This window comes from Oncorhynchus mykiss, chromosome 20, assembly GCF_057628025.1.
Source record: "Oncorhynchus mykiss isolate SJ-2025 chromosome 20, ASM5762802v1, whole genome shotgun sequence".
Taxonomy (NCBI): domain Eukaryota; kingdom Metazoa; phylum Chordata; class Actinopteri; order Salmoniformes; family Salmonidae; genus Oncorhynchus; species Oncorhynchus mykiss.
In genome coordinates this window covers 23630698-23654783 of record NC_143041.1, presented here as the reverse complement: position 1 = coordinate 23654783, position 24086 = coordinate 23630698, and the positions used below count along the sequence as shown (strand labels likewise).

The 24086-nt window shown below is 44.1% G+C and overlaps 1 protein-coding gene across 8 annotated transcripts in view; it reads left to right on the top strand.

Moving 5' to 3' along the window:
* The window catches only part of LOC110498769 (rho GTPase-activating protein 44), a 114242-nt gene extending 91254 nt beyond the window's left edge, over positions 1 to 22988 (top strand). Inside the window, exons 2-23 of one of the 8 annotated variants that reach the window (XM_090212639.1) lie at positions 5099 to 5138; positions 6574 to 6693; positions 6800 to 6876; positions 7306 to 7417; positions 7618 to 7694; positions 8636 to 8747; positions 8859 to 8927; positions 9185 to 9266; positions 9720 to 9847; positions 9942 to 10053; positions 12646 to 12727; positions 12891 to 12971; positions 13591 to 13704; positions 13961 to 14052; positions 14301 to 14481; positions 15882 to 15902; positions 16447 to 16635; positions 18608 to 19138; positions 20403 to 20521; positions 20706 to 21077; positions 21362 to 21413; positions 22149 to 22988. In XM_090212639.1, the coding sequence (XP_090068765.1) occupies positions 5099 to 5138; positions 6574 to 6693; positions 6800 to 6876; positions 7306 to 7417; positions 7618 to 7694; positions 8636 to 8747; positions 8859 to 8927; positions 9185 to 9266; positions 9720 to 9847; positions 9942 to 10053; positions 12646 to 12727; positions 12891 to 12971; positions 13591 to 13704; positions 13961 to 14052; positions 14301 to 14481; positions 15882 to 15902; positions 16447 to 16635; positions 18608 to 19138; positions 20403 to 20521; positions 20706 to 21077; positions 21362 to 21369 (2719 nt within the window). In that variant the 3' untranslated portion in view covers positions 21370 to 21413; positions 22149 to 22988. Of the gene's footprint in view, positions 1 to 3587; positions 3665 to 5098; positions 5139 to 6573; positions 6694 to 6799; positions 6877 to 7305; positions 7418 to 7617; positions 7695 to 8635; positions 8748 to 8858; positions 8928 to 9184; positions 9267 to 9719; positions 9848 to 9941; positions 10054 to 12645; positions 12728 to 12890; positions 12972 to 13590; positions 13705 to 13960; positions 14053 to 14300; positions 14482 to 15881; positions 15903 to 16446; positions 16636 to 18607; positions 19139 to 20402; positions 20522 to 20705; positions 21078 to 21361; positions 21414 to 22148 lie in introns of those variants that run through there. The other 7 variants (XM_090212641.1, XM_036955936.2, XM_090212640.1 and 4 more) reach the window with 7 other exon arrangements.
* Positions 22989 to 24086: the final 1098 nt, after the last annotated feature.

Here is a 24086-nt window from a genome sequence, read left to right as displayed (position 1 = left end):
AAATCCGGCTTTAAACTTCTTCACAACAGTATATCGGACCTGCCTGGTGTGTTCCTTGTTCTTCATGATGCTCTCTGCGCTTTTAACGGACCTCTGAGACTATCACAGTGCAGGTGCATTTATACGGAGACTTGATTACACACAGGTGGATTGTATTTATCATCATTAGTCATTTAGGTCAACATTGTATCATTCAGAGATCCTCACTGAACTTCTGGAGAGAGTTTGCTGCACTGAAAGTAAAGGGGCTGAATAATTTTGCACGCCCAATTTTTCAGTTTTTGATTTGTTAAAAAAGTTTGAAATATCCAATAAATGTCGTTCCACTTCATGATTGTGTCCCACTTGTTGTTGATTCTTCACAAAAAAATACAGTTTTATATCTTTATGTTTGAAGCCTGAAATGTGGCAAAAGGTCGCAAAGTTCAAGGGGGCCGAATACTTTCGCAAGGCACTGTATTTTTGACGCTTGACGCATTGCAAGTCCCGCCTTTCCCATCTCCTCATTGGTTTTTAGGAGCAAATACCCACGTGGGTGATTGAAAATGAATTGAGGTCCACACTCCAGTCAAGAGAACTGTAGCCTTCTGTTCAGACCTACACTGACTGTAGGTCTATAACCTCTCACCTAGCCTTAATATTAACTCATGCACAATTAAGCATTTCTTGCTGTAAAATTATACACCAAATGTAGACTAAATTTTGACTCGGGAACAGGAGAAATATAATTTATTTCTTTCAGCATCTTGAGAGAATGCCAATGCACAGTTAGATGCCATCTGTAGAGGTGCTATCTTTATCAGCATCATAAAAGCTGATAGACTGATAGTAGCTGAAAGCTGATAGGATTTAAACCACGTAAAATATGCATCCAAGCCAAACTGGAATCTTATCAGAAACATGTTGGGTCTTTTTCACAGCTTTCTATTTTCTTACAACCGGTCAAACTGATGTCATTTGGACATTTTGCGCAGAAAATCTCCCATTCTTTCAGAGGTAGGCTATTACATTTTCTCCCCGGTCCCTAAAAGTCTTTGCTCCGCAAAAGATGCAGAGATGACAGAGAACTTTTACCAATGTCAACTAGATTGAAGCATTCATTCGATTTATGACATTACTCTGGTGAGCAAGGGTTAATTTAGGCTTCCAGGGAAACATCACGACAGAAGAGAAGCTGCATGTATCTAATTATAGACAAGTTGACTAACAAATAGCCTACCAAAATCTTGGAAATTCTGAGCAAACGTATCTAAATCAGGCCAAAATAAATCCTGCACCCCCTGTCAAAAAGTCGTTCCTCCGTCTGACTGTAGCCTACTGTGCATTTTCTATTAGAGTATTTAGAGCAGCCTCAGACCCTACCTGGAAAATGACTGTCAGTGTGTGTAACTGTGTGAGCAAAAGAGAGAGAGAGTTCCAATGTTGGCCGTCACAACAATTTACTTATTTGTAATGCACTCATTAAACCGTTCCTGTGTTTGTATGAGGGCGTCATTAACTCACGGTTTAATTAATACGCTGGAGTAAATCTCATTCAAAATCCCGTCCGTCTAATGGCTCAGGGATTGAATCCAAGAATAGAGGGACCCCGCCAGATCCATATATATACCGTTCTGGTACCCACTGATATGCCCTCAGGTTTACATCCAAGAAGAAGTACAGAAATGATTGAGGATTGTTTATGAATGGAGTTACATTGACACTGTACTATAATGTACTCTTCACGCACCCACTCACCCTACCCCTACACACCTTCACCCACTAACACACAGCTTTATTTGCTAAGTGTTGAAGTGTGTACTGCAGAAGACCTAAGCAGAAGACATAGGGAGCTACACGCTGCTACTCTTAGCCAGAGGTGGGACCAAGTCATTGTTTTAAGTCACAAGTAATTCTCAAGTCTTAACACTCAAGTCCCAAATCAAGACAGGCAAGTCCGAGTCAAGTCTCAAGTCAAGACCGTCAAGTATCAAGTCAAGTCTCAAGTCCTAAACTTTGAGTTTCGAGTCCTAATCAAATCATAATGTGCTTTTCACCAAATGTAATACAATTTCATATTTTTAACAAGAGTAATAGTTAGTATGTTACATTTATGCAAATCATGAATGCTTTAAAAAATATCTCTATATTTATTACTTTCCAAATAAATGTTATATTTCCATGGAAAAACATGGGTAGCCATGAGAAAGACCCCCCCCCAATAGTGATCGACTATCGAGGATCGCTATGGGGCGCACTGTGTGTGTGGTTACAGTAGGCTAACATATGTCAATGGCTTTAGGAACAGCAGTAACATCAGGCAGGATTTAGGCTACCAACTGCCTAGCCAGTTGTAGCTCAATCTTGGGTGCAATGATCATGTTCCCGCACTGACTGACTGTGTGGAGGCTCATTGATTTAACGTTATGTTGCCTACATGCTACACTAGTAAAGTTATAAATTATATAGCTGTCGGCTATATTAGCCACGACTTACCGTTCTTTGTGCAGCTTCAAATGTTGAACAAAGTTGGAAATTGTTGCAAGTTGCAATCCATCTTCTGTTGATACAGCATCGTCTTTATATCCGAAAATAATATTTTTTTCTTTCCAAGGGCTCCATCTGAATTCACCCACCGACGTTCCTTTGCACTGCCACTTTTTCTCAGCTGGCACAATTTGATTGGCTGCTGTTCGACTCATACTGTAATCTGTTAAAAAAAGAGTTGATGCGCTGCACACTTGTTAATAGCATAATTTTTTATATTTGGGCTTGGTGAGGGTATCAAGTGAGGTTGAGTCAAAAGGCTCAAGTCCAAGTCAAGTCATGAGTCATTGGTGTTAAAGTCAAAGTCGAGTTGCAAGTCGAGTTATGTGACTCGAGTCCACACCTCTGCTCTTAGCACAGAAAGGCTGCTGAAGATGGAATAAAGACCAAGTCTCCGCTCCAGCCTCTCCTGTTAGTCATCACCTAGATCAGTGCTTCCAAAATCCAGTCCTCAAGTACCCCCAACAGTACGCATTTTTGTTGTAGCCCCGGACAAACACATCTGATTCAACTTGTCAACTAATCATCAAGCCCTCAATTAGTTCAATCAGGTGAGTTTGTCCGGGGCTACAACAAAAATGTGTGCTGTTGGGGCTACTCGAGAACTGTTGTTGGGAAACACTGATCAAGATCAATACCCAGGGCCTGGCGAGCTAAGAATAGAAACAGCCTAAGTTATAGAACCGCTGCCATAGGAGTTGAACAATATAAATGAGCAGTAGTCCCATCCATCAGATCTAGATCTATGCTTGGCCTCTCATCACCCTCATTGTGAGTTGCAGCTGATCCCTCTGCAGAAATACAAGGCCTTTCTGTTTTTCTCTGCCTGTTCTCTACTATTATGTTCTATTCCTGTCAAGGCACGGATACAGAGAGCCAGAGAGAGGAGCTGTTAGAGGGGGTGGAAGTGAGGGAATAGGTGAGAGAGTGAAAGGAACTGACAGTCAGGTCTCATTCTTGCCCCCCCCCCCCCTTCCTTCTGACTCTCTCGCTCTCTCTTTCCCAATCTCTGTCTCGTTTCTGTCATTGCCCGAAACCAGTCAGTGTGCACATGTTTCCTCCCACACTCTGTGGGTATGTGGAAGAAAAGGCTGCAGGTATCTAGGAGCAGGGCTTCACGCAGGAAATGCAATTCTCAGTAAGTTTCTATAGCCACTGGCATTCAAGGGTTAGGATGGAGTGCTTTCTCAATTGCTTGTTGGAGAAGGTAGGGGTTGATAGTGACATAGTTAACATGATCTGTGCGGTTTGGAGTGAACTAGAGTTAACTGTGATTTTGTATTAGTTAGCCTTTGCGCGAATGATATCTGTGAGACCAATACATCACTTGTATTGATAGTAACAAAAATGTATTTGTAAAGCGCGTACATTACACATAATGTGTCCATTTTGGGCAAATAATACCTCAGTGCTTTACCCTAACTGCCATGTTACTAGTGTTTACTTTTACATTAAGTACGACTCTGCTGTTAAACCGTTTTGGACAAGAGTAGGCAGGGGTCAAGATCCTATCTCCATCCATTCTATTGTTTTTGGAGTCTCTCCCTTTTCACACATGTATTTGGGTTTTATGAGATACCCCGTGAGAGCCTTCGTGCCCAAACCCATGCAGCGTGATAAATGCAAAATATTTGGTCATGTGTCAAGTGGATGTAGACGGGAGGGGTATTATATGCCAGCTGAACCTAAATGCTGGAATTGTGGTGGTGAACAAGCACCCGAATCTCTGAAGTGTCCTGTTAGGGTGAAGGAGACGGAGGTGGTAAGAATAAGGGGTGTCCAGTATGTCTCCTATACGGAGGTGGTGAGAAGAGTGGCAGAAAGGAGTGAAGTTGAAAAAGAATGGCAGTAGGGCGTATAGACACCAGATGATATTCCTTGTCAACAGAGGGATCCTGACATTTTGCATGTAAAGAAGGCGGACTTTGTAGCGTTTACTGTATTGGTTATCAACTGCACAGCACAAACGGAGAATCAGCACAAACAAGGAATCCTGTCGATGAATGCTCCGTCCTCACAGGCATCTTAGCCTGTTCAGGAATGTAATTTGAACTGTGAGTGACTGAAGGAGTGGGATGGTTTTCATATTATTTTGTATGATAAAGTATACATTCATGCTCATCCTAGTGATCTTAGCAACCTCATTCTACCAAAGTAACTGACAAAATGGCAACTTAGCTAAAGTAAACCAAAGAACTATGTTTGTTGTACAGTATTGAGCAATATTCTGTGACAGTGAGTGATGAGGGAGTGGGTGACGTAATATGTCAGATTTCTATTCACTACACACCATAAATGTCCCAAATGGAGCTTGGCCTAGTTTGTTCTATAAGGCAGCCAAATGGCTGTTTTTTTCTTTAGCACACTCTTTAGTAAAGTTAACCTTCCTGTTATATGGTCAGGTCAAGGGATTATCAGGGAAATTAATTTTCCAAATGAAAATGTTCTCTAATTACGTTGATTCATCGGTACGTGCATACATTTACCAATTCCCACGATAACTTGTAATATAATGTCTCCCCAAATTCCCCATTCCACCCTAATCGTCTCTGTTTCTTCATCTTCATCGCAGAGCTGAAAAAACAGAAGTATTAAGCGAAGACCTTCTACAAGTAAGAAATGAGTAAAAATGTAATTTTGTGTGTGTGCATTTATGTGTGTGTTTGTATGCTTATAAAGGCCTAATATACAGTACCTGTCAAAAGTTTGGACACACCTACTCATTCAATGGTTTTTCTTTATTTGTACTATTTTCTACATTGTAGAATAATAGTGAAGACATCAAAATGACATAACATGACATAACACATATGGAATCATGTAGTAACCAAAAAAGTGTTAAACAAATGTTATATTTATATATTTTATATTTGAGATTCTTCAAAGTAGCCACCCTTTGCCTTGGTGACAGCTTTGCACAGTCTTTGCATTCTCTAAACCAACTTCACCTGGAATGCTTTTCCAACGGTCTTGAAGGAGTTCCCACATATGCTGAGCACTTGTTGGCTGCTTTTCCTTCACTCTGCCGTCCAAATCATCCCCAACCATCTCAATTGGGTTGAGGTTGGGTGATTGTGGAGGCAGATCATCTGATGCAGCACTCCATCACTCTCCTTCTTGGTCAAATAGCCCTTACATAGCCTGGAGGTGTGATGGGTCATTGTCCTGTTAAAAAACAAATGATAGTCCCACTAAGCGCAAACCAGATGGGATGGCGTATCGCTGCAGAAAGCTGTGGTAGCCATGCTGGTTAAGTGTGCCTTGAATTCTAAATAAATCACAGACAGTGTCACCAGCAAAACACCCCCACACCATCATACCTCCTCCTTCGTGCTTCACGGTGGGAACCACACATGCAGAGATCATCGCATCACCTACTCTGCATCTCTACAACGTAGAAATAGTAAAAATAAAGACAAGTCTTGAATGAGTAGTTTTGTCCAAACATTTGCTGATACTGTAGGTCTAGGACATGCCTGTTTGCTGTGTGTGTGTGTGTGTGTGTGTGTGTGTGTGTGTGTGTGTGTGTGTGTGTGTGTGTGTGTGTGTGTGTGTGTGTGTGTGTGAACTGCAAGTAGGTCATACCTCTATCCTGAATGTGAAACTCTATCCCTAAGAGTATGCTATGTGTGAAATGAGTGTCGAATTCCCCAAGGCAAAATTCATCAGCAATGGGAGACAAAGTCTGAACATCCCCTCTGATTTACTGAGGGAGCCTGGTTGCCGTCTCTGTTCAGCTATTTCATTCCAGTTCTTGTCACTCCTGTCATTTGGCAAACGGCAGGATTGGAATGTTATGTTAGCTAAAAAGGCTGGTGCCCAGACTAGGCTACTGGCTATAATTGCTACAGATGAATGAAGTTGTCAAGGGATGTGACATCGGTTCCACTGGATGTATTTCGGGTGAGTGTAGGTGTGTAGGGAACACTTAAGTCTCAAAGAGCACACTTACTTGGCACACTTCCGATTACCTGTATGTGTGTGTGTGTGTGTGTCTGTAGAGAGATGCCCAGCTTACTGAGCCCTATCCTACTGTCTGTCCATCAGGTGGAGAAGCGGCTGGAGCTGGTCAAGCAGGTGTCCCACAGCACCCACAAGAAGCTGACCGCCTGTCTGCAGGGCCAACAGGGGGTGGATGTGGAGAAGAGATCTGTCAGATCGCCCTCTGTGAGTCTGCCTGTCTGCCTGTATTTTTCCCTTTCCTTCTTGTAATGCTGACATTGATATGACAGTAGAGTGTGGTACATGTTCTCCTGTTCTATTTTCTGTGTAGAAAAAGCTACCCCTCACAACACTAGCACAATGTCTGGTGGAGGGAGCAGCAGTGTTGGGCGACGACTCGCTACTGGGGTGAGTGCACACACAAACAGACACAAATACACTAACACACATACATTAATCTCCTTAATTACAGAATGATCATCTGCCACACCCGTCATGGGATTTTTTTAAAGTGTGCTGACATGGAAAACGTGGCAGTGTCACCCAGTGAACCAGGCCCGATTCATGATCATGACACATGATCAACAGCAGAGCGATTATTACGGTCATTGCTTGTGAAGACTGAGCTCTTGTCAAATGAATGACTTTATTGTATTGCATCAGCAAATTTTAACAGCATATAACACTTTTATCCATTATTGTGAAGGTGTGGACTTTGCCATAGTGATAGCACATACAGTAATACCACACAATTTCTAGTGAAATTAGGTCTGGTCTCGTTTTGTGTTCTAATTGGCTATGTGCTATTTTCTCTGGCCTCTCATTGGCCGGTTGCAGGAAGATGCTGAAGCTGTGTGGTGAGACACAGGAGAAGATGGCTCTGGAGCTCATCCTGTTTGAGTTCACCATTGAGAGAGACGTGGTGGAACCCCTATACGAACTGGCAGAGGTACTTACTGTAGACCATAACAACCATCATCTGTACCACGGTCATGAACGTCACCACTGCAAATTTATCTCACCTACAAAGCTACACAAGCTGTGAGAACATGATTCCTATGACAATGCCCGTGTGTCTCTATCCAATCTCTCACACTACAGAACAAACCAGAGTAAAGTGTCTTTGTTTTGTGATGTGATTTCACTCAGGTGGAAATCCCCAACATCCAGAAACAAAGGAAACATTTAGCAAAACTGGTTTTGGACATGGACTCGGCACGCACAAGGTACGAGCTGCTGACTGACAGTGTGTCTGTGTCAGTATGTGAGGAGTCTCTGTGTGATTTTCAAGGTGCTTTTGTTGTGTGTATCTGTGTGTAAAAAAGGATTTGTGATTTGCCCGTCGTTTCCAAAACAGAGAGAAACTCAGTCCTCTGTGAACGGACCTCTATACAGCGTTCCACATGAACGTCACTGTTTGATCGGCCATATTTTACAGTGAGGATCTAGGCGTGGCCACATTCTCCACCCTTCAAATACTCACCTCATCATACCCCTTCACCTTATTAATATACACCTCACATTGGCTCTCCACCTCACCATGGCTCTCCACCTCACCTCGGCTCTCCACCTCACCTTGGCTCTCCACCTCACCTTGGCTCTCCACCTCACCTTTGCTCTCCATGGATCTTCTTTCCTTTACCAGGATTTCCTTTTACAGTCACACTTCCAGCATAACTCAGTATCTCTCCAATGCCCTTCCCGTATTCAGGACTGTGGCTCAAGGATAGACTGCAACCACAGGGCCTCTGTGCTGAGTCTGACCCATACACATTACACACACATTAGGGGCCAAGACATTGGGGAAATGTAATGCATTTTCCTCACAGAGCTCCTGCAGTTTCTTCTGCTGACCCAAATGTGTGTCAAGTTTTTTCCCCATCACCCTGCTGTGTGCATTGAGCTCCCCTGGCAGCAGTGGACATTATCTCTGCTCTGTGACTCAGACCTCTCAGACACATACAAATAAACCAGAGAGAGAGGGGGAGAGATACTATGGACAAGTGGGTAGTATAGAGAGGAGAGAGAGGAAGGCAGACAGATAGACAGACACAGACAGACTGGAAAGTGAACAAGTGCATAACGATAGAGAATTGGGAAGCAGCGGATGTCTATATGTTTGCATAGGATGTGTAACCCCCCCTCTTTCTTCCCCTCCACCCCTCAGGTTCCACCAGTCCTCCAAGTCTGGTATGTCCAGCAACGTGCAGCCAGGGGCCAAGGGCGAGCACCTCAGGGAAGAGATGGAAGAGGCAGCCAATCGAATGGAGATCTGTCGAGTCAGTCTACATCTCCTTTTCCTCGCTCTCGTTCTCTTTCTAACGCTCCTCAATATGTTTTCTCTGAAATTGCTGTTTATTTTCTGAAGTTATTCTTTTGTATTTTTCCAGGATCAATTATCAGCAGACATGTACAATTTTGTGGCCAAAGAAATTGACTATGCAAGCTACTTTCAGACAGTAAGGACTGAACGGTCTCTCTAATAGCACTCACTATGTCTTCATTGAGGTACAAACAGGGACATAGAAAATACACTAATCTCTGTATTTCCCGTCTCTCTCTCTCTCTTTCTCTCTCTCTCTTTCTCTCTCTCTCTTACTCTCTCTCTTACTCTCTTACTCTCTCTCTCTCTCTCTCTCTCTCTCTTACTCTCTCTCTCTCTCTCTCTCTCTCTCTCTCTCTCTCTCTCTCTCTCTCTTTCTCTCTCTCTGTGTAGTTGATAGAGGTGCAGGCAGAGTACCACAGGAAGTCGTTAGAGCTCCTTCAGAATATTCTGCCTCAGATCAAAGCCCACCAGGGTGAGTCTGTCTGCCCAGTGCCCACCCGGCCCTCACTCATTATTACACACACATTATGCCATCTCTGTCCTCATTCAACCCTGCAGTAGGAGCACTGATGCACATCTTCTCTCTATTCATCATGGTTGGTCAATTCCGTTTAAATTTAGTCAGTTCTGGGGATGAATAGAAATTACATTTGTGAATTTGAATTTGAAAAGGGCAATTTTGTTTTTTTAATGAAGACGTATCAATTCATGAATGGAATTTCTGTAGTTTAAATAGAACTGAACCCAACCCCGATATTCACAATGCACCCATATCTGTGGTTGCAGTATGCTTTTCGTAAACTTTTTATGTATAATTTAAAGTCAATAGGGACTGCTCAGAAGCTATATATGTATGAGGCAACCTTAATAATAATCCGATTAACCTGCTGTGTAACCTTGGTGCTGTGTGTGTTGGGGTTGACAGAGACCTGGGTGGAGAAGCCGTGCTATGGGAAACCCTTAGAGGAGCACCTTGCCCTCAGCGGGCGGGACATTGCCTTCCCCGTCGAAGCCTGTGTCACCATGCTGCTGGAGTGTGGCATGCAGGAAGAGGTCAGTGTGTATTCCACACTATCAGTATGTCTTCCCATTACCAAGTGACAACATACTGATTAGCCTAATCTCCTGTGTCCCTGTCCCATTCCAGGGCCTGTTCAGAGTGGCGCCCTCGGCCTCCAAACTGAAGAAGCTCAAGGCGTCTCTAGACTGTGGGGTGATGGACGTGCAGGAGTACTCTGCAGACCCTCACGCCATCGCAGGTGAGTTGGCAACCCAACACCCCCAAATACCTCACTTCATTTCACTCTGCACTGTATTATCATGGCCCCTGACATTGTCACGGAGATCGTTCCGAATCCTGCCCCTAGTCCGTTCGGGTTATCAAGGGCTCCATGTCAACCTAAGAACTTAGACTTAGGTCTTGTCTTATACACAGCCTTCTTATGATCCTGGCTGTGTGAGTACCTGTGAATACACAGACCCTGAGTTAGCCTTGAAAAGAATCCTCTCTGAATCCTTTTCCATGTTCATTTCTATTGATTCCATGTCAACCAGGTTGATACACAGAACCAGCACCAAAAGGAAAGCCCATTTGCAACCCTCTCCTGAGGGGAGAGTAGTACCAAGGCGGATTCATGTCCCACGTCACCCAGTTTAAACACAGCAGAATCAAGTCAACAGCATAGCGCTTTCTAACAAAGTGAATAACATTTTTTAAATGTTTTATTGTCACATACACCGGATAGGTGCAGTGACATCTATTGTTTTACAGGGTCAGCAATAGTAAAGATGCTCCCTGGGAGGGATTCAAACTGCTTTGCATTTAATGTGTTTATCGAGTGCAGATAGACACACACTGCCATGCCTACACATAAAGTTGAAGTCGGAAGTTTACATACACTTAGTCATTAAAACCCGTTTTTCAACCACTCCACACATTTCTTGTTAACAAACTATAGTTTTGGCAAGTTGGTTAGGACATCTACTTTGTGCATGACACAAGTAATTTTTCCAACAATTGTTTACAGACAGATTATTTCACTTATAATTCACTGTATCACAATTCCAGTGGGTCTGAAGTTTACATACACTAAGTTGACTGTGCCTTTAAACAGCTTGGAAAATTCCAGAAAATTATGTCATGGCTTTAGAAGCTTCTGATAGCTCAAATGATGTCAATTAGCCTAATTGGAGGTGTACCTGTGGATGTATTTCAAGGCCTAGCTTCAAACGCAGTGCCTCTTTGCTTGACATCATGGGAAAATCAAAAGAAATCAGACAAGACCTCCGAAGAAAATGGTAGACCTCCACAAGTCTGGTTCATCCTTGGGAGCAATTTCCAAACGCCTGAAGGTACCACGTTGATCTGTACAAACAATAGTACGCAAGTATAAACACCATGAGTCCACGCAGCCGTCATACCGCTCAGGAAGGAGACTGTTCTGTCTCCTAGAGATGAACATAGCAAAAGACCTTGTGACGATGCTGGAGGAAACAGGTTCAAAAGTATCTATATCCACAGTAAAACGAGTCCTATATCAACATAACCTGAAAGGCCGCTCAGCAAGGAAGAAGCCACTGCTCCAAAACCGCCATAAAAAAGCCAGACTACGGTTTGCAACTGCACATGGGGACAACGATCATACTTTTTGGAGAAATGCCTTCTGGTCTGATGAAACAAAAATCTAACTGTTTGGCCATAATGACCATCGTTATGCTTGGAGAAAAAAGGGGGAGGCTTGCAAGCCGAGGAACACCATCCTAACTGTGAAGCATGGGGGTGGCAGCATCATGTTGTGGGGGTGCTTTGCTGCAGGAGGGACTGGTGCACTTCACAAAATAGATGGCATCATGAAGATGAAAAATTATGTGGTTATATTGAAGCAACATCTCAAGACATCAGGAAGTTAAAGCTTGGTCGCAAATGGGTCTTCCAAATTGGACAATGATCCCAAGCATACATCCAAAGTTGTGGCAAAATGGCTTAAGGACAACAAAGTCAAGGTATTGGAGTGGTCATCACGAAACCCTGACCTCAAGCCTATATACAATTTGTGGACAGAACTGAAAATGCATGTGCGAGCAAGGAGGCCTTACAAACCTGACTCAGTTATACCAGCTCTGTCAGGAGGAATGGGCCAAAATTCACCCAATTTATTGTGGGAAGCTTATGGAAGGCTACCTGAAATGTTTGACCCAAGTTAAACAATTTAAAGGCAATGCTACCAAATACTAATTGAGTGTATGTAAACTTCTGACCCACTGGGAATGTGATGAAAGAAGTAAAAGCTGAAATAAATCATTCTCCCTACTATTATTCTGACATTTCACATTCTTAAAATAAAGTGGTCATCTAACTGACCACCACTGAACTGACACCACCACTGACACCACTGAACTGGCACAACATTTTTACTATGATTAAATGTCAGGAATTGTGAAAAACTGAGTTTAAATGTATTTGGCTCAGGTGTATGTAGTCTTCTGACTTTAACTATACACTCTACAGACAGAATGGTGGCACAGCTGTTGTGGTTTCCTCTGTACCGTCAGAATGCAAGGGACATCCTGAAGTCCTGGTCCATCCTTCACATAAAATACATCCCCAGGAGAAATAGTTGCATTAGAGACCTACATCCCCCCCCTCTCCATCTTTCTGTGTCTGTGTGTTTTATGAAGTGTTTCATCCTTTGGCACTGACGTCTTTAGGCCTGACGTCTTTAGGCCCATTTTACAATTTCTTACTCTATTACTCCAAGCTCTCCCTCTCATTTTCAAAACACACACCACCCTCAACCTCTCTGTTTATCCATCTAACTTTCACTCACCCTCCTATTGTCTCATCCCAACAGGTGCTTTGAAATCCTACCTACGGGAACTCCCTGAGCCACTGATGACCTTTGAACTTTATGATGAATGGATCCAAGCTTCTAAGTCCGTATCAGTTTGTAATGGTGCCGCCATTAGTTGATGTTTATTCATTGTGTTTGATTCCTACTCTATGCTGCTGATTCTTTATTTACTTGAAAAGTATGAGATCATTGGATGTGGGGTTTCTCTTTCACGCTAAGCTGTTATTTTATGGTTTGTCTGGCAGCATTCAAGACCAGGACAAGAGACTCCAAGCCCTCCTCACAGCCTGCGAGAAGCTACCCCTGGCCAATGGCAACAACTTCAAGTGAGTCGCCCTATCTGTGTTTAGCTTTTTCTCTGTCCCGCACCCATTTCACTCTCTGGTCTTTCTTGGCACTTGCCTGACCATTAAATGATTTCCGTTTCAATCACCTTTCACTGTTTCTATCCTTCGCTACTCATTTCACATCAGCAGTTGCACTGAACTGGTGAAGAGTTCATCATAGCCTTCAAGCAGCCAGAACTGGGTGTGCTTTCTGTGTTTTTCTGTGTTGGCTGCTTGATCAAGGATAGCATCATGGAATATTGGTTGCAGGAGCTTGACGTATGATCAAAAGGAGGGAGTAGAGGGTGTACGTACGGGTGAAACAGAAATCCAAAGGCTGACAGACTCCGGTGCTTGTCAGTGTCATCATTGAATCTCACTTAATGGGCTTATTTTTAGGTTGTCTTCTTTTTCGAACACCTGTCAAACCTGTCCTTGTCATAGCCCAATTGAAATGAGCTGCCTGGGGTTCTGTCTGAACAATCGGCTCATCTTAGATGAGCCAGAAAACAACAATCTGTAGGATTCTGAGATTTGTCAGCCAATGCAGTATACAGTACATGAATGATCATGATCGAAAAAAACAAACGTATTGTTAGTTTAATTGTTTCTTTTTCAGGTATTTAATCAAATTCCTCGCCAAGTTAGATGACTACCAGGATGACAATAAAATGACTCCTGGGAATATTGCAATAGTCTTGGGTCCCAACCTGCTGTGGACAACGCAGGAAGGGTAGGACTTTACCTATCTTTAACACACTATTTAATCATACCATTGAGACTATACATCAAGTACCTTTTTTAAAAACATTTCCTGGCCATTGATAGTGACTTAAAGAGATAAAACGGTCCAAATTAAATAATACTCATATCTCCAAGGTTCAAGTTGATAATTGCCAGTGCTGAACAATTGCATTGAATTCACTGTCTGGCAATCGCTCTTCATCAAATTAAAACTCCACCATATCTCTTCCTCTCCCTCCATCCAGGAACATTACAGAGATGATGACCACTGTGTCCCTGCAGATTGTAGGCATCATTGAGCCCATCATCCAGCACGCTGACTGGTTCTTCCCTGGAGGTGAGAGAGGACACTGTCTGTTCAGCCTCTGTAAGCCACGACCGCCTATAATGTAATGTCCCTGTATCACCCTCTGTATGTGGGTAAATGAAAACCGGCACCTGCTCGTACATATACAGTATGACAGTCAGTCATCTTAAGGGGCCGTAAGGGACCTATTCACAATTTTAAGAATCAGTTCTTATAACGGGATACATGTTTATTGTCACAAAAGTAATCGCCTCACCTATCGCTTTCCTCTCTCTCAGAGATTGAGTTTAATGTCACAGGAAACTACGGCAGCCCGGTCCACACCAACCACAACGCCAACTACAGCTCCATGCCCTCTCCGGATATGGACCATTCCGATCGCAAGCACAATGACCAGAGCCGACGTCCGCTCAGTGTGGCCACTGACAATATGATGCTAGAGTTCTATAAGAAGGATGGGTAAGAAGAACCGACTCGTGTTGTACCTGTCTTGCCCTACCTTTTCCATCTCTCTTAAATCCCTCTTTCTGAAGTCAACTACCTAACCGCCTGTCTTCCCTTCATGTTCTTGCTGAACATTCTTAACTGGAACATGAACCATTGGACAACAAGGATTACTAGTGGTATTGGTTATTGCTGTAGAGTTCAGAATTAAGGATAGTTACAACAATGGGACTTTTGAGGTATGGATGAGCCGATGAAAGCTGATGGCTTGATCGACTAGTGAGAGGTTTGAGTGTTTTGTGAAAGCTATATGCCTTTAGTTATAGCATCATGCCACCTTTCCATGTCAATAGTTTTTGTTTCTATAATAATATAACTCTGTACACCCAGTGAAAAGGAGAGCTTAGTAAAGAGTTCAGTCTGGGTGTGAGAGGGGTGGAGAGAATGTCACTCAATTATTCTTCATCTTGGGTGAGAGCGACAGATAGAAATGCACTAAGACAGACAGACAGAACAGGGAGCTCAGAGAAATATGTTGGTCTATGGTGGTGCAGTAAGCAGTCTTGTGCTGTACGGAGGATTTGTTTCAAGTCAATCATGTTTTCTCTCTCTCTTTTCAAATTACCTCCCTGTTCAGCAGACGTCTGAGCCCCTCAGCTCATGGGCCACGTAAACCCAGCTAATTAAACTTGGCGAGGACTGTGTTGGGACCAATCAATAGAGCGCTGCTCTCATTAGAAACACACGCCCCTCCAGATAGAGCAGGAAGATCAGGACAAGGAGCATTCGGCCCCCTAGTACAAACTGAGACCAATGAGGAAGTAGCATTCCCAGATTTGATGTCCAAATTCAAATCCATACCTCTGTTATGGTTTTATTCATTCTGGACCTTTCTCTAAAGCACTGTGGGAGATGTCATGCCATGCCCTTGACTGTTTCTTTGCTTGGTGTGTGAGATTGTCATTGATTCCAAAAATATCTGAATATTACCTAGCCTTTAACCATCAATGGTTGTACATTGTTTTTTAAAGTAAACAAGCACATTGACCACTGCTGCAAGTAACTTCCTGTATGTTGGTGTTATTTTGGGGTATTTATTACGTCGGTGGGGAAACGTTGCCCTAATTGGTTAACTGGCTCACTTGTAGGACATGATTGGAGCTCATTTGGGAAGGAATATCTTCACCCCTCAAATCCCTCACCTCATTACTCTCAGCATGACTTCCATCCCGCATAACCTCCTGCAATCCAAGCCTGAAGGCTCGACCTGGTGATCCTCCATCTTGGGATCCGAACCCTGACCCGACTGCTCCCCCAGTTGCTTTGATATACACTACATGTCGTGATGCTTTGAATCAATTAACAGAGGTTCTCATGATCCTTACCTTTTATTGTGATGTTTTTGTCCTACCAAGCAGCGTTAGGAAAATTCAAAGGTACTGTACTTACTCTGTTCTTCTCTCTGTTTACTCTTGTCTGAACTGCCTGTGCAAAGAAAGCCTCTCTCTGTCGTCATGTGTCTGTCAGTATTCCAGTATTCCAGTCATGATTATTCTATCGTCCAAATGACACACTTGTAATCCTATAGTTCAGCGTTCCCTACAGAGTGCTGTTGACAGACAGTGCTGTCAACTATCTGTTGTCAAGTTTCTGTGTGTACAATGTTATCACACAGTGCGGTTTATTTACTTAAAATGCATCTTTGCAATTGCTGGCATTAGATGTACTCGTCTGATTTGCTTTGACAAGTACTAATGGCAATAACAGGTGCCAACAGTTGTTTGTCACACAGTGACCAACCATACATACACCCACACTGTGACACATTATTACAAATGTCTCCTTTCCCTAGTGTTTCTATGCATATTGTTCGGTAAGGAGTGTCCTGACGATTGTGAGTACTACAGGATGAGGCTCCCCGGGCTTGGCTGACCTCTGACCACTGTATTTGATTGACTGTGTGTCTCTGTCCCACTGCAGCATGGGGGTCAGGGTGATGGACACTTCTTGGGTGTCGCGCAGGGGCTCGTCGTCAGTGCGTAAAACCTCCTCCACGCCCCCGAGTATGCAACCCCCCCTCCCTCCCTCAGACGCTCTCATACCTGAGCAGGGGGAGCTCTCTGCGTCCCCCTCACCAACACCTCCCCCCGCTGGCAGCGACCGTGCCAGGTAAGGCTGTTGTGCCCCCCCTCTCCAATTTACCCCAATCCTCGCGTCCTGAAACTGACATCGACAAGGTGTTGTCTACTTTTTCTGTTTACGTCTTCTAATTCTCTTTCCCATGCATCGTCTTCACCTTTCTGTGAACCAACGCCCAGTTTCATCTCAAACTTGGTTTGACCTTGTGTGATGTTGTTTTCATTGTGGTTGATTGTCCTTGTGTTTGATCTTCAGAGTTTCTAGAGCCCTTTGAAGAAACTTTTGTGCTTGTTTAGTTTCATATACAGGTTGTACCAGAGGGTTGTTTTTCGGTAGAAGGACATAAAGTATTTGTTTTTTAGTTTTTCAGATAGCACTTTTTTTATCCATTACTCATAAAATTGTAACAATGTGAGCAAGAAAAGGCTCACCTCATCACAGAGGTAGCTTGCCATGTACATGTTTTTCCTTTCTAACTATCAGAACAGGTTTCATTAACACTGATCATGGACTAAAGGAGCCAAACGGTACTCCTTATAGTCCAAGGGCAATTACACGTTCTGCTTAAAGACGATTTGTCTCTGGAAGCCAAAACAGCCAAAAACTCCATCTAAACTTGAATCGATTCTCAATTGCGGAACGGTCTTAGAAACATAAATCCCTCTACTTTCATGTCACATCAAAATAATTTCACAAATGCAAAATACATACTGTTTTAACTGGTTTTAACACAGTTGCAGCCCGACAGTATTTTTCAGTGACAACACGTTTGTGGCTTCAGTCTTCCGTTTACACACAAGTGTTCGGAGATGCAGAAAGCTTATTAGCACACCCCTCTGTCTTTCGTCTGTTTTCCGTAAACAAGCGATGTCACATGGAAATATGGCAGTGTGGGAACTCTAACCCTATAAAGGTTTAATTTAACCTTTTGTTTTTTGAAAAACATTTCTTTCTGATATGTTTCCTGAACCGTACCACGAGTGATGCGTGTCAATGTTTAGAGCAACCATTGGGGGCTCGTAACAAAAATTCCCCGGTCACGGCCTCCCGAGTGGCGCAGAGGTCTAAGGCACTGGTGCTTGAGGCATCACTACAGACCCTAGTTCAATCGCAGGCTGTGTCACACCCGGCCGAGACCGGGAGACCCATGAGGCGGTGCACAATAGGCCCAGCGTCGTCCGGGTTAGGGGAGGGTTTGGCCGGCCGAGATTTCCTTGTCCCATCGTGCTCTAGCGACTCCTTGTGGCGGGCCGGGCGCCTGCAAGCTGATTTAGTTCGCCAGCTGGATGGTGCTTCCTCCGACACATTGGTGCGGTTTGCTTCTGGGTTAAGCGAGCAGTGTTTCAAGAAGCAGTGCGGCTTGGCAGGGTGGTGTTTCGGAGGATGCATTGCTCTCGATCTTCACCTCTCCTGAGTCCGTAGGGGAGTTGCAGCGATGGGACAATTGGATTACACGAAATGGGGAGAAAAAGGGGTAAAAATATATATAATAATAAAAAATATATATAATAGTAATAATTCCTGTTCAGAAGATACGATCGTCAATAGGCGCTAAGGCAGTTAGCGTCTATGAATGGGGTATGCTCATGTAAGATGGGGGAAAAAAAATCTTGCATTTGTCAAGCAGTTTTAGGATTTGTGCTGAATGAATATACTGTATGGCATGGCCTGTATTAATGTTTTTCCTTTGCTCTTTTTTCTTTTCAATTTTTGTATTTCCTTAGACCACTCTCCTCACCCTCTTAATACGTCTCTGTTCAACGTTGGTTGACTAATTCCTTCCCTGATACAAAAACCCGCACTTGTTCTCCTTCACACTTAACTGCACTGGTTATTGAGTGTTCACGAACATGCCAGAATGGCCCACTGGACTTCCTCACATACAGTATAATTCTTTATACAATGCTTTTCGTTCCACAACAAGAACGTGCCAATATTGGCCTCTTCCTGACTCAGAACAATTCAATTCCCTGTGAAATCATTTACATTTTTATCATTGCAGCTCCGATGATGCGTCATCCACTTGGTCGGACTCCTGTTATGCCTACCCCTCTCCGGAGGAGGAGAGGCCCCCTCCCCCTTACCCCTCTTCTTCCTCTTCTTCCTATTGCTACCCACCTCCTCACCATTTCTACCCCCGAGCACCGCAGTGCGCGCGCCCTGTCGCCCCCGGTCCCGAGTCCGTGCCCCCCGGGCCGTCTCCCCCACCTCCCCCACGCTGGTCTAACTACAGCCCTCACCCACTGCCCCCCTCCTCGTGCCCCTCTCCCTCTCCCTCCCCACAGCAGCTTGATATTAACTCTAACCCCAAGCCCAGCTCCCTGCACCTGCCCAAACAGAATTCCCTGGCCGAAGCTCTGCATGCGTCCCCACCGTCAGAAACTAACGTCTCCCCCCTCTACATCAAAACCCCCCTCGTGCTAACCCGACACGACCCGTCCCTCGTTCCCCAGACCCCTAACTTTCCCCTGTCCACACCTCTACCGTGGGCCGCCTGTGCCTGTAGCCGAGAGAGAGGAGCCAAGCTGACTGGGTAAATACTATGCCACATCGTCCGGCCACTCCTAGAACCTGGATACAAACTCAGTCTTCGTAACACACACAAGCCTGAGTGGCTCATAATGACAAGATGAGAGAGGGATATTGGGAGACAAACGGGAGAGTGAGAGAGAGGGAGCTGCCTCCAATATGCCAACATCTTGTTTTATACATTTTGTTAATTTTCTCATTCTGTTCTATTGGAGCGTTTTAGTACCTTATTTTATAGGAGGATGTTGCCAAGCAACAAACAATATGCAAAGCTCTCAGCGATAGCAGAATATAGTGGGTGTTAATGAGTCATTTTAGTGGGCCCAGTTGGCCTTGGAAGGTAGTTGGCTAGTTTGGTTTTTGAATAGGAATTGGATTTAGAGTGACTAAGTGAAAAATATGGATGGGCTGGGCATGATTCCTAACCAATCATTGGCTTTACATCAACAGCCATAAGGAATGCCTCATTGGATAGCTCCACCCCAACTCCAAATCCCTCCAGTCCCGATCACCCATCCTCATCTGCTGTCAATAGGAGGGGGAATTTGGGGCTGGGAGAGCTGTCACTCCCATCCTATTATAATCTGGTTAGGTTTTTTCCTTCAAGCTCTGTACCCATTGGCATTCTGGCTGCATAGTGCCATAAAAGGCAACAAAAATCTATTAAGCCTACAGGCTTGGGCTTGGATTTTGGGGGGTTTATGCTCCACTGCAATATAGCTGGTAGTGCGTATACTTGCAGTTGTGAAAGTGGTCACTCAGATTATTTGACGTTGAACTACAGGGATTTTCATTCCTATGGATGTCATGACATGTGCAGGAATAAGGTCAATATATTCATCCTGATTGGCAATTGTTAGCTACATGGCGTTCACTGCTTACTGACAGGCAGTGAACACGGACACACACAGTCTCACACACACAGTCTCACACACACACACACACACACACACACACACACACACACACACACACACACACACACACACACACACAGTCTCACACACACACACACACACACACACACACACACACAGCCTCTCACACACACACACACACACACACACACGCACACACACACACACACACACACACACACACACACACACACACACACACACACACACACACACACACACACACACACACACACACACACACACACACACACACACACACACACACACACACACACACACACACAACCTGAAGAAGATGCTATGAAAAAATGACATATTGTTGTTCATATATCCTTTTCGCCTCCCCAGTACTCTGATGAACAAGGAGCTCTCTCCAGTGATTGGACAGAAGGGCTTCCAGGGAACAGCACCCTCTGGTGGGCCATCACAGCCCTCTTCTGAACATAGCCCTCACACCCTGAGAAGAGGTACTGATGGAAGAAGGTTGTGTGTGTGTCTGTGTGTGCGTGCGGGCGGGCGTGCGTATGCATGTTGAGAGAGACTGTGCTATGTACAAAGCAGCCAGAGTGTTTTGTTTTGGCTTGTCACCTCTCAATTACAATCTGTGTTGCTTTTCTCTCACACTTGGCATTCTGTCTGGTCTCTCCACAGCTAAAAAGCTGGCCCCCATCCCACCTAAGCACTACTCTCAGTCTGGGGGAATGTCTGACCAGTCCACAGGTCAGCCCTCTCCAGTCAGCCTGTCCCCCACCCCTCCTAGTACCCCTTCCCCGTATGGCTTTGGCTACCCTCAGGGCTACGCCACCATCGGCTCTCCTGGACAGGCCCAGACCGCCACCCTCTCCTCCCCTCCCTCGCTAGCCGGCACCCTCACCAAGGCCAGGCCCACTCCCAAGCCTCCCAGGCAGAGGCCCAGCCTGCCCCCACCGCAGCCCCCCAGCACCCCTGGCTCCAGCCCCCAACCCCTGGAGCACAGTGGTGTCCTGCTGGATGGATTGTCTCCTGGGGAGAGCATGTCCACAGGTAAATGCTTCAATGCAGTTTCTACACACTAGGAGCCCGCTTATACACTCTCATCTCTGGTAAAGGTGGAGCGTCTCATTCTCCAGTGTGCCTGACAACATTTTAATCATAGAAGGAATTTAATAGGATCTCTGTGGTTTTAATGTGAACTCTTTTCTGTCATTTTTTAAATGACTGATACTTTTTGTGTAAAACTGCAGGGAACAGGTTCAAAGATTCTAATCAATATCTCTTGTTCTTCCATATTTTTCATTATTTTGTCTACTATTATCGTCTGCCTACAGCGGTATGAGGCGAATGGTTCAATATGGGCTAAATGTGAAAGGGCCTTTTAGGGTAAGCAGGAATTCCAGTACTGTACTCACCCTCCCGCCCCTCCAACCAACAAACCGTCCGCCATCCTGGCTCACTGTGGAGCTGCATGGCTCCAGCTCTCTGTATATACCTGTATACATGACGTCTCATATGTATATATCTATATATCTCTGAATTGTCCAGTCCACCACTAACCAATTTCGTTGCCCTTTGCATGGTGGCTGAGACTGGCGCGATGCATGGCTTGTGGATATGTCTGAAAGACCGTCCACTGACTCCACTTCACACAGAAGATTGACGTCATTTTACTATCCCAAGAAGCTTTCTTTACTGTTCTTCTCCCGAAACCATGCCACATCCCACCGCTGTCCCCTTGCTTACACTCTGCAAAGTCACCCCCCCCCACACACACACACTTCCTGTTGTCCACTCACTGGTTGTTGTCCATTTCAAGTGTTACACAATGGATGTCATCATTCTCACATGACTGTGAGATCAAAGACAAAGTATTAATGTTTGTGGTGACTGCACTGGACACTGTTGGGGAATTGTTGTTATCCACACCTCGAACAAGTGTTCTTTCTTCACATGAAATTTTCAGTATTACAAACCTACCCCGAGCACCTCCCTGCTGTGTGTAATGCATCATTCAGCATTGACTTAATCATGTCTGGGAACAGACTTATTCTAAGCAACCCTTATTTTCTCTATCTCTTATTTTCTTTTCTCTTCTCATGTTGATCTTTGACCACTCAGACTCTTTCTGCAACCTGGATATCCCCATCATCAACGTGGAACTGGATGGCATCTTCGATGAGCCTAAGATGGTCCCCTACAGGAACTCAGTGGCGGTGGTCCAGCCTACCCCCAAGACAGAGTCAGAGGAAGAGTCTGAGAGCACGATACTATGACATCACAAGTTTTCACCCCCAGCCCTACTATTCCAGCCTGTTCCCAGGACCCGTTCTCTGACCTTTGACCCAATGGGACTCACTCCAGACCACACCTCCACCCATAGAGACCAAACACCGGGTTCAGCCCTGTAAAACAAAGTTAATCTTATAACCTGAAATATATATGAATACAGAAAATACATACAGTATATCCACATCCAGAGAGTTTCTCTCTGAGACTGTGGGGGGAGGAACTTTTGATACACAGAATCGGACACAATGCTTTGTTTTTATGTTGACTGGATTCCTTTGATTCTGTCTGTGGTGCATTCAATTTTAAGAATTTTCTTTTTCAACAATAGTGTTTATTTTTCTTTCCTTTTGGCTTATTTGAGTCATTTGCAATATTGCCTCTAACTTCACATACAAGACATGAAAACGATTTGCTCGGTGGAATGGATTCTACTCTTGTGAGTGTAGTAGTAAAGGAAAGGGACAGTAGATTTCTGATTTCCTCTCCCTGTCACCAAGTCTATAGCATTCCTTTTGATGCCATCCTAAACCATTCCTCGTACTTTGAGATCACTGGCAACCCCTTGTTCCTTCCTGGCTGAATGTGTGTTTGTGAATTGTGTGATGTGTTTGGAAATGCGCTGCATCATTAAGTGGCGAGTTCTGCCATAGAAAATATATATGGTACTGCAAGACCAGTTTGAGTTTGAATCCCCAATCACACTCTTCAAAGGGAGATTAAGATTGCATTTGGCTGTTAGACGGGAAGTTAAATCTGGGTAATATAGTATTTACTATTTAAAATGACTGTTTATTATACTGTCCATTTCAGAGTATATTATATTAACAGTGAGATATTATATGTGTCATATAATATAAGAATACAACCATAGGTATACAGATATAGAATTATAAATACGGTATACAGATATTCTATAGTATAGCATGTACTTAATTGTACATTATCATAGGAGAGGCTGTAGAGGGAATGGGACATAGAAACATAACAAACAGAATAATTCTATATAAAAGGAATGGAATGCTGAAAAGTGAGTATGATTGGAATGTGCAGGGTGGGACTATACCTCCTCTCTGCACTCAGCCTCAGCTTCTTTAACGAGCGCCCTGAGAGCCTTATCTGGCAAGAGCCTGTCACTGGGGAGCCTGCTCAGCTGTTTGAAAGCCAATATTGAAAACTTTTTTGTTAGAGCAAGTGTGTATATGAGTGCGGTCCTGTATGTGTGGGTGTTATCCGGAATATAGATACATTTCTAGAACGTGCTAGATACACGCTAGATACACGCTAGAACGTGTGTTTATATTCTATCACACAGGGAATAAGAATAGGCTCTCATTGAAAATATACGCCGGTTGCTGTTTCAGTCCCCTATACCCCATCTTTAGTAAGAGGAATCCACCATATAAAGGATTTGATGATGAGGAATGTGATACTTTGTGCTGAAAGTATTTATACCGATGATTACGGTGCAGAGGAGTATGATTGACATCCACAACACATAATAGCAATGTTCCAAACTGATGATCCAGTGATGAGGTTCAAAGGTGAGGGGCCCGCCCATGACCAACACAAACCTATGGTCTCCTTAGAAACTTTCCATCCATAACACTGATTAGTGTTTGGAAGCCACAACAAACGCTGCTCTTTCATGCACTTACGTTCAAGTGCTATATATTTTATCCATCACAACACTATTGTAAATACTGAAGCCTCTGTGTATGTGTGTATATAAAAAGGCGAGAGGATGAAATATATACAGTACCATGTAAA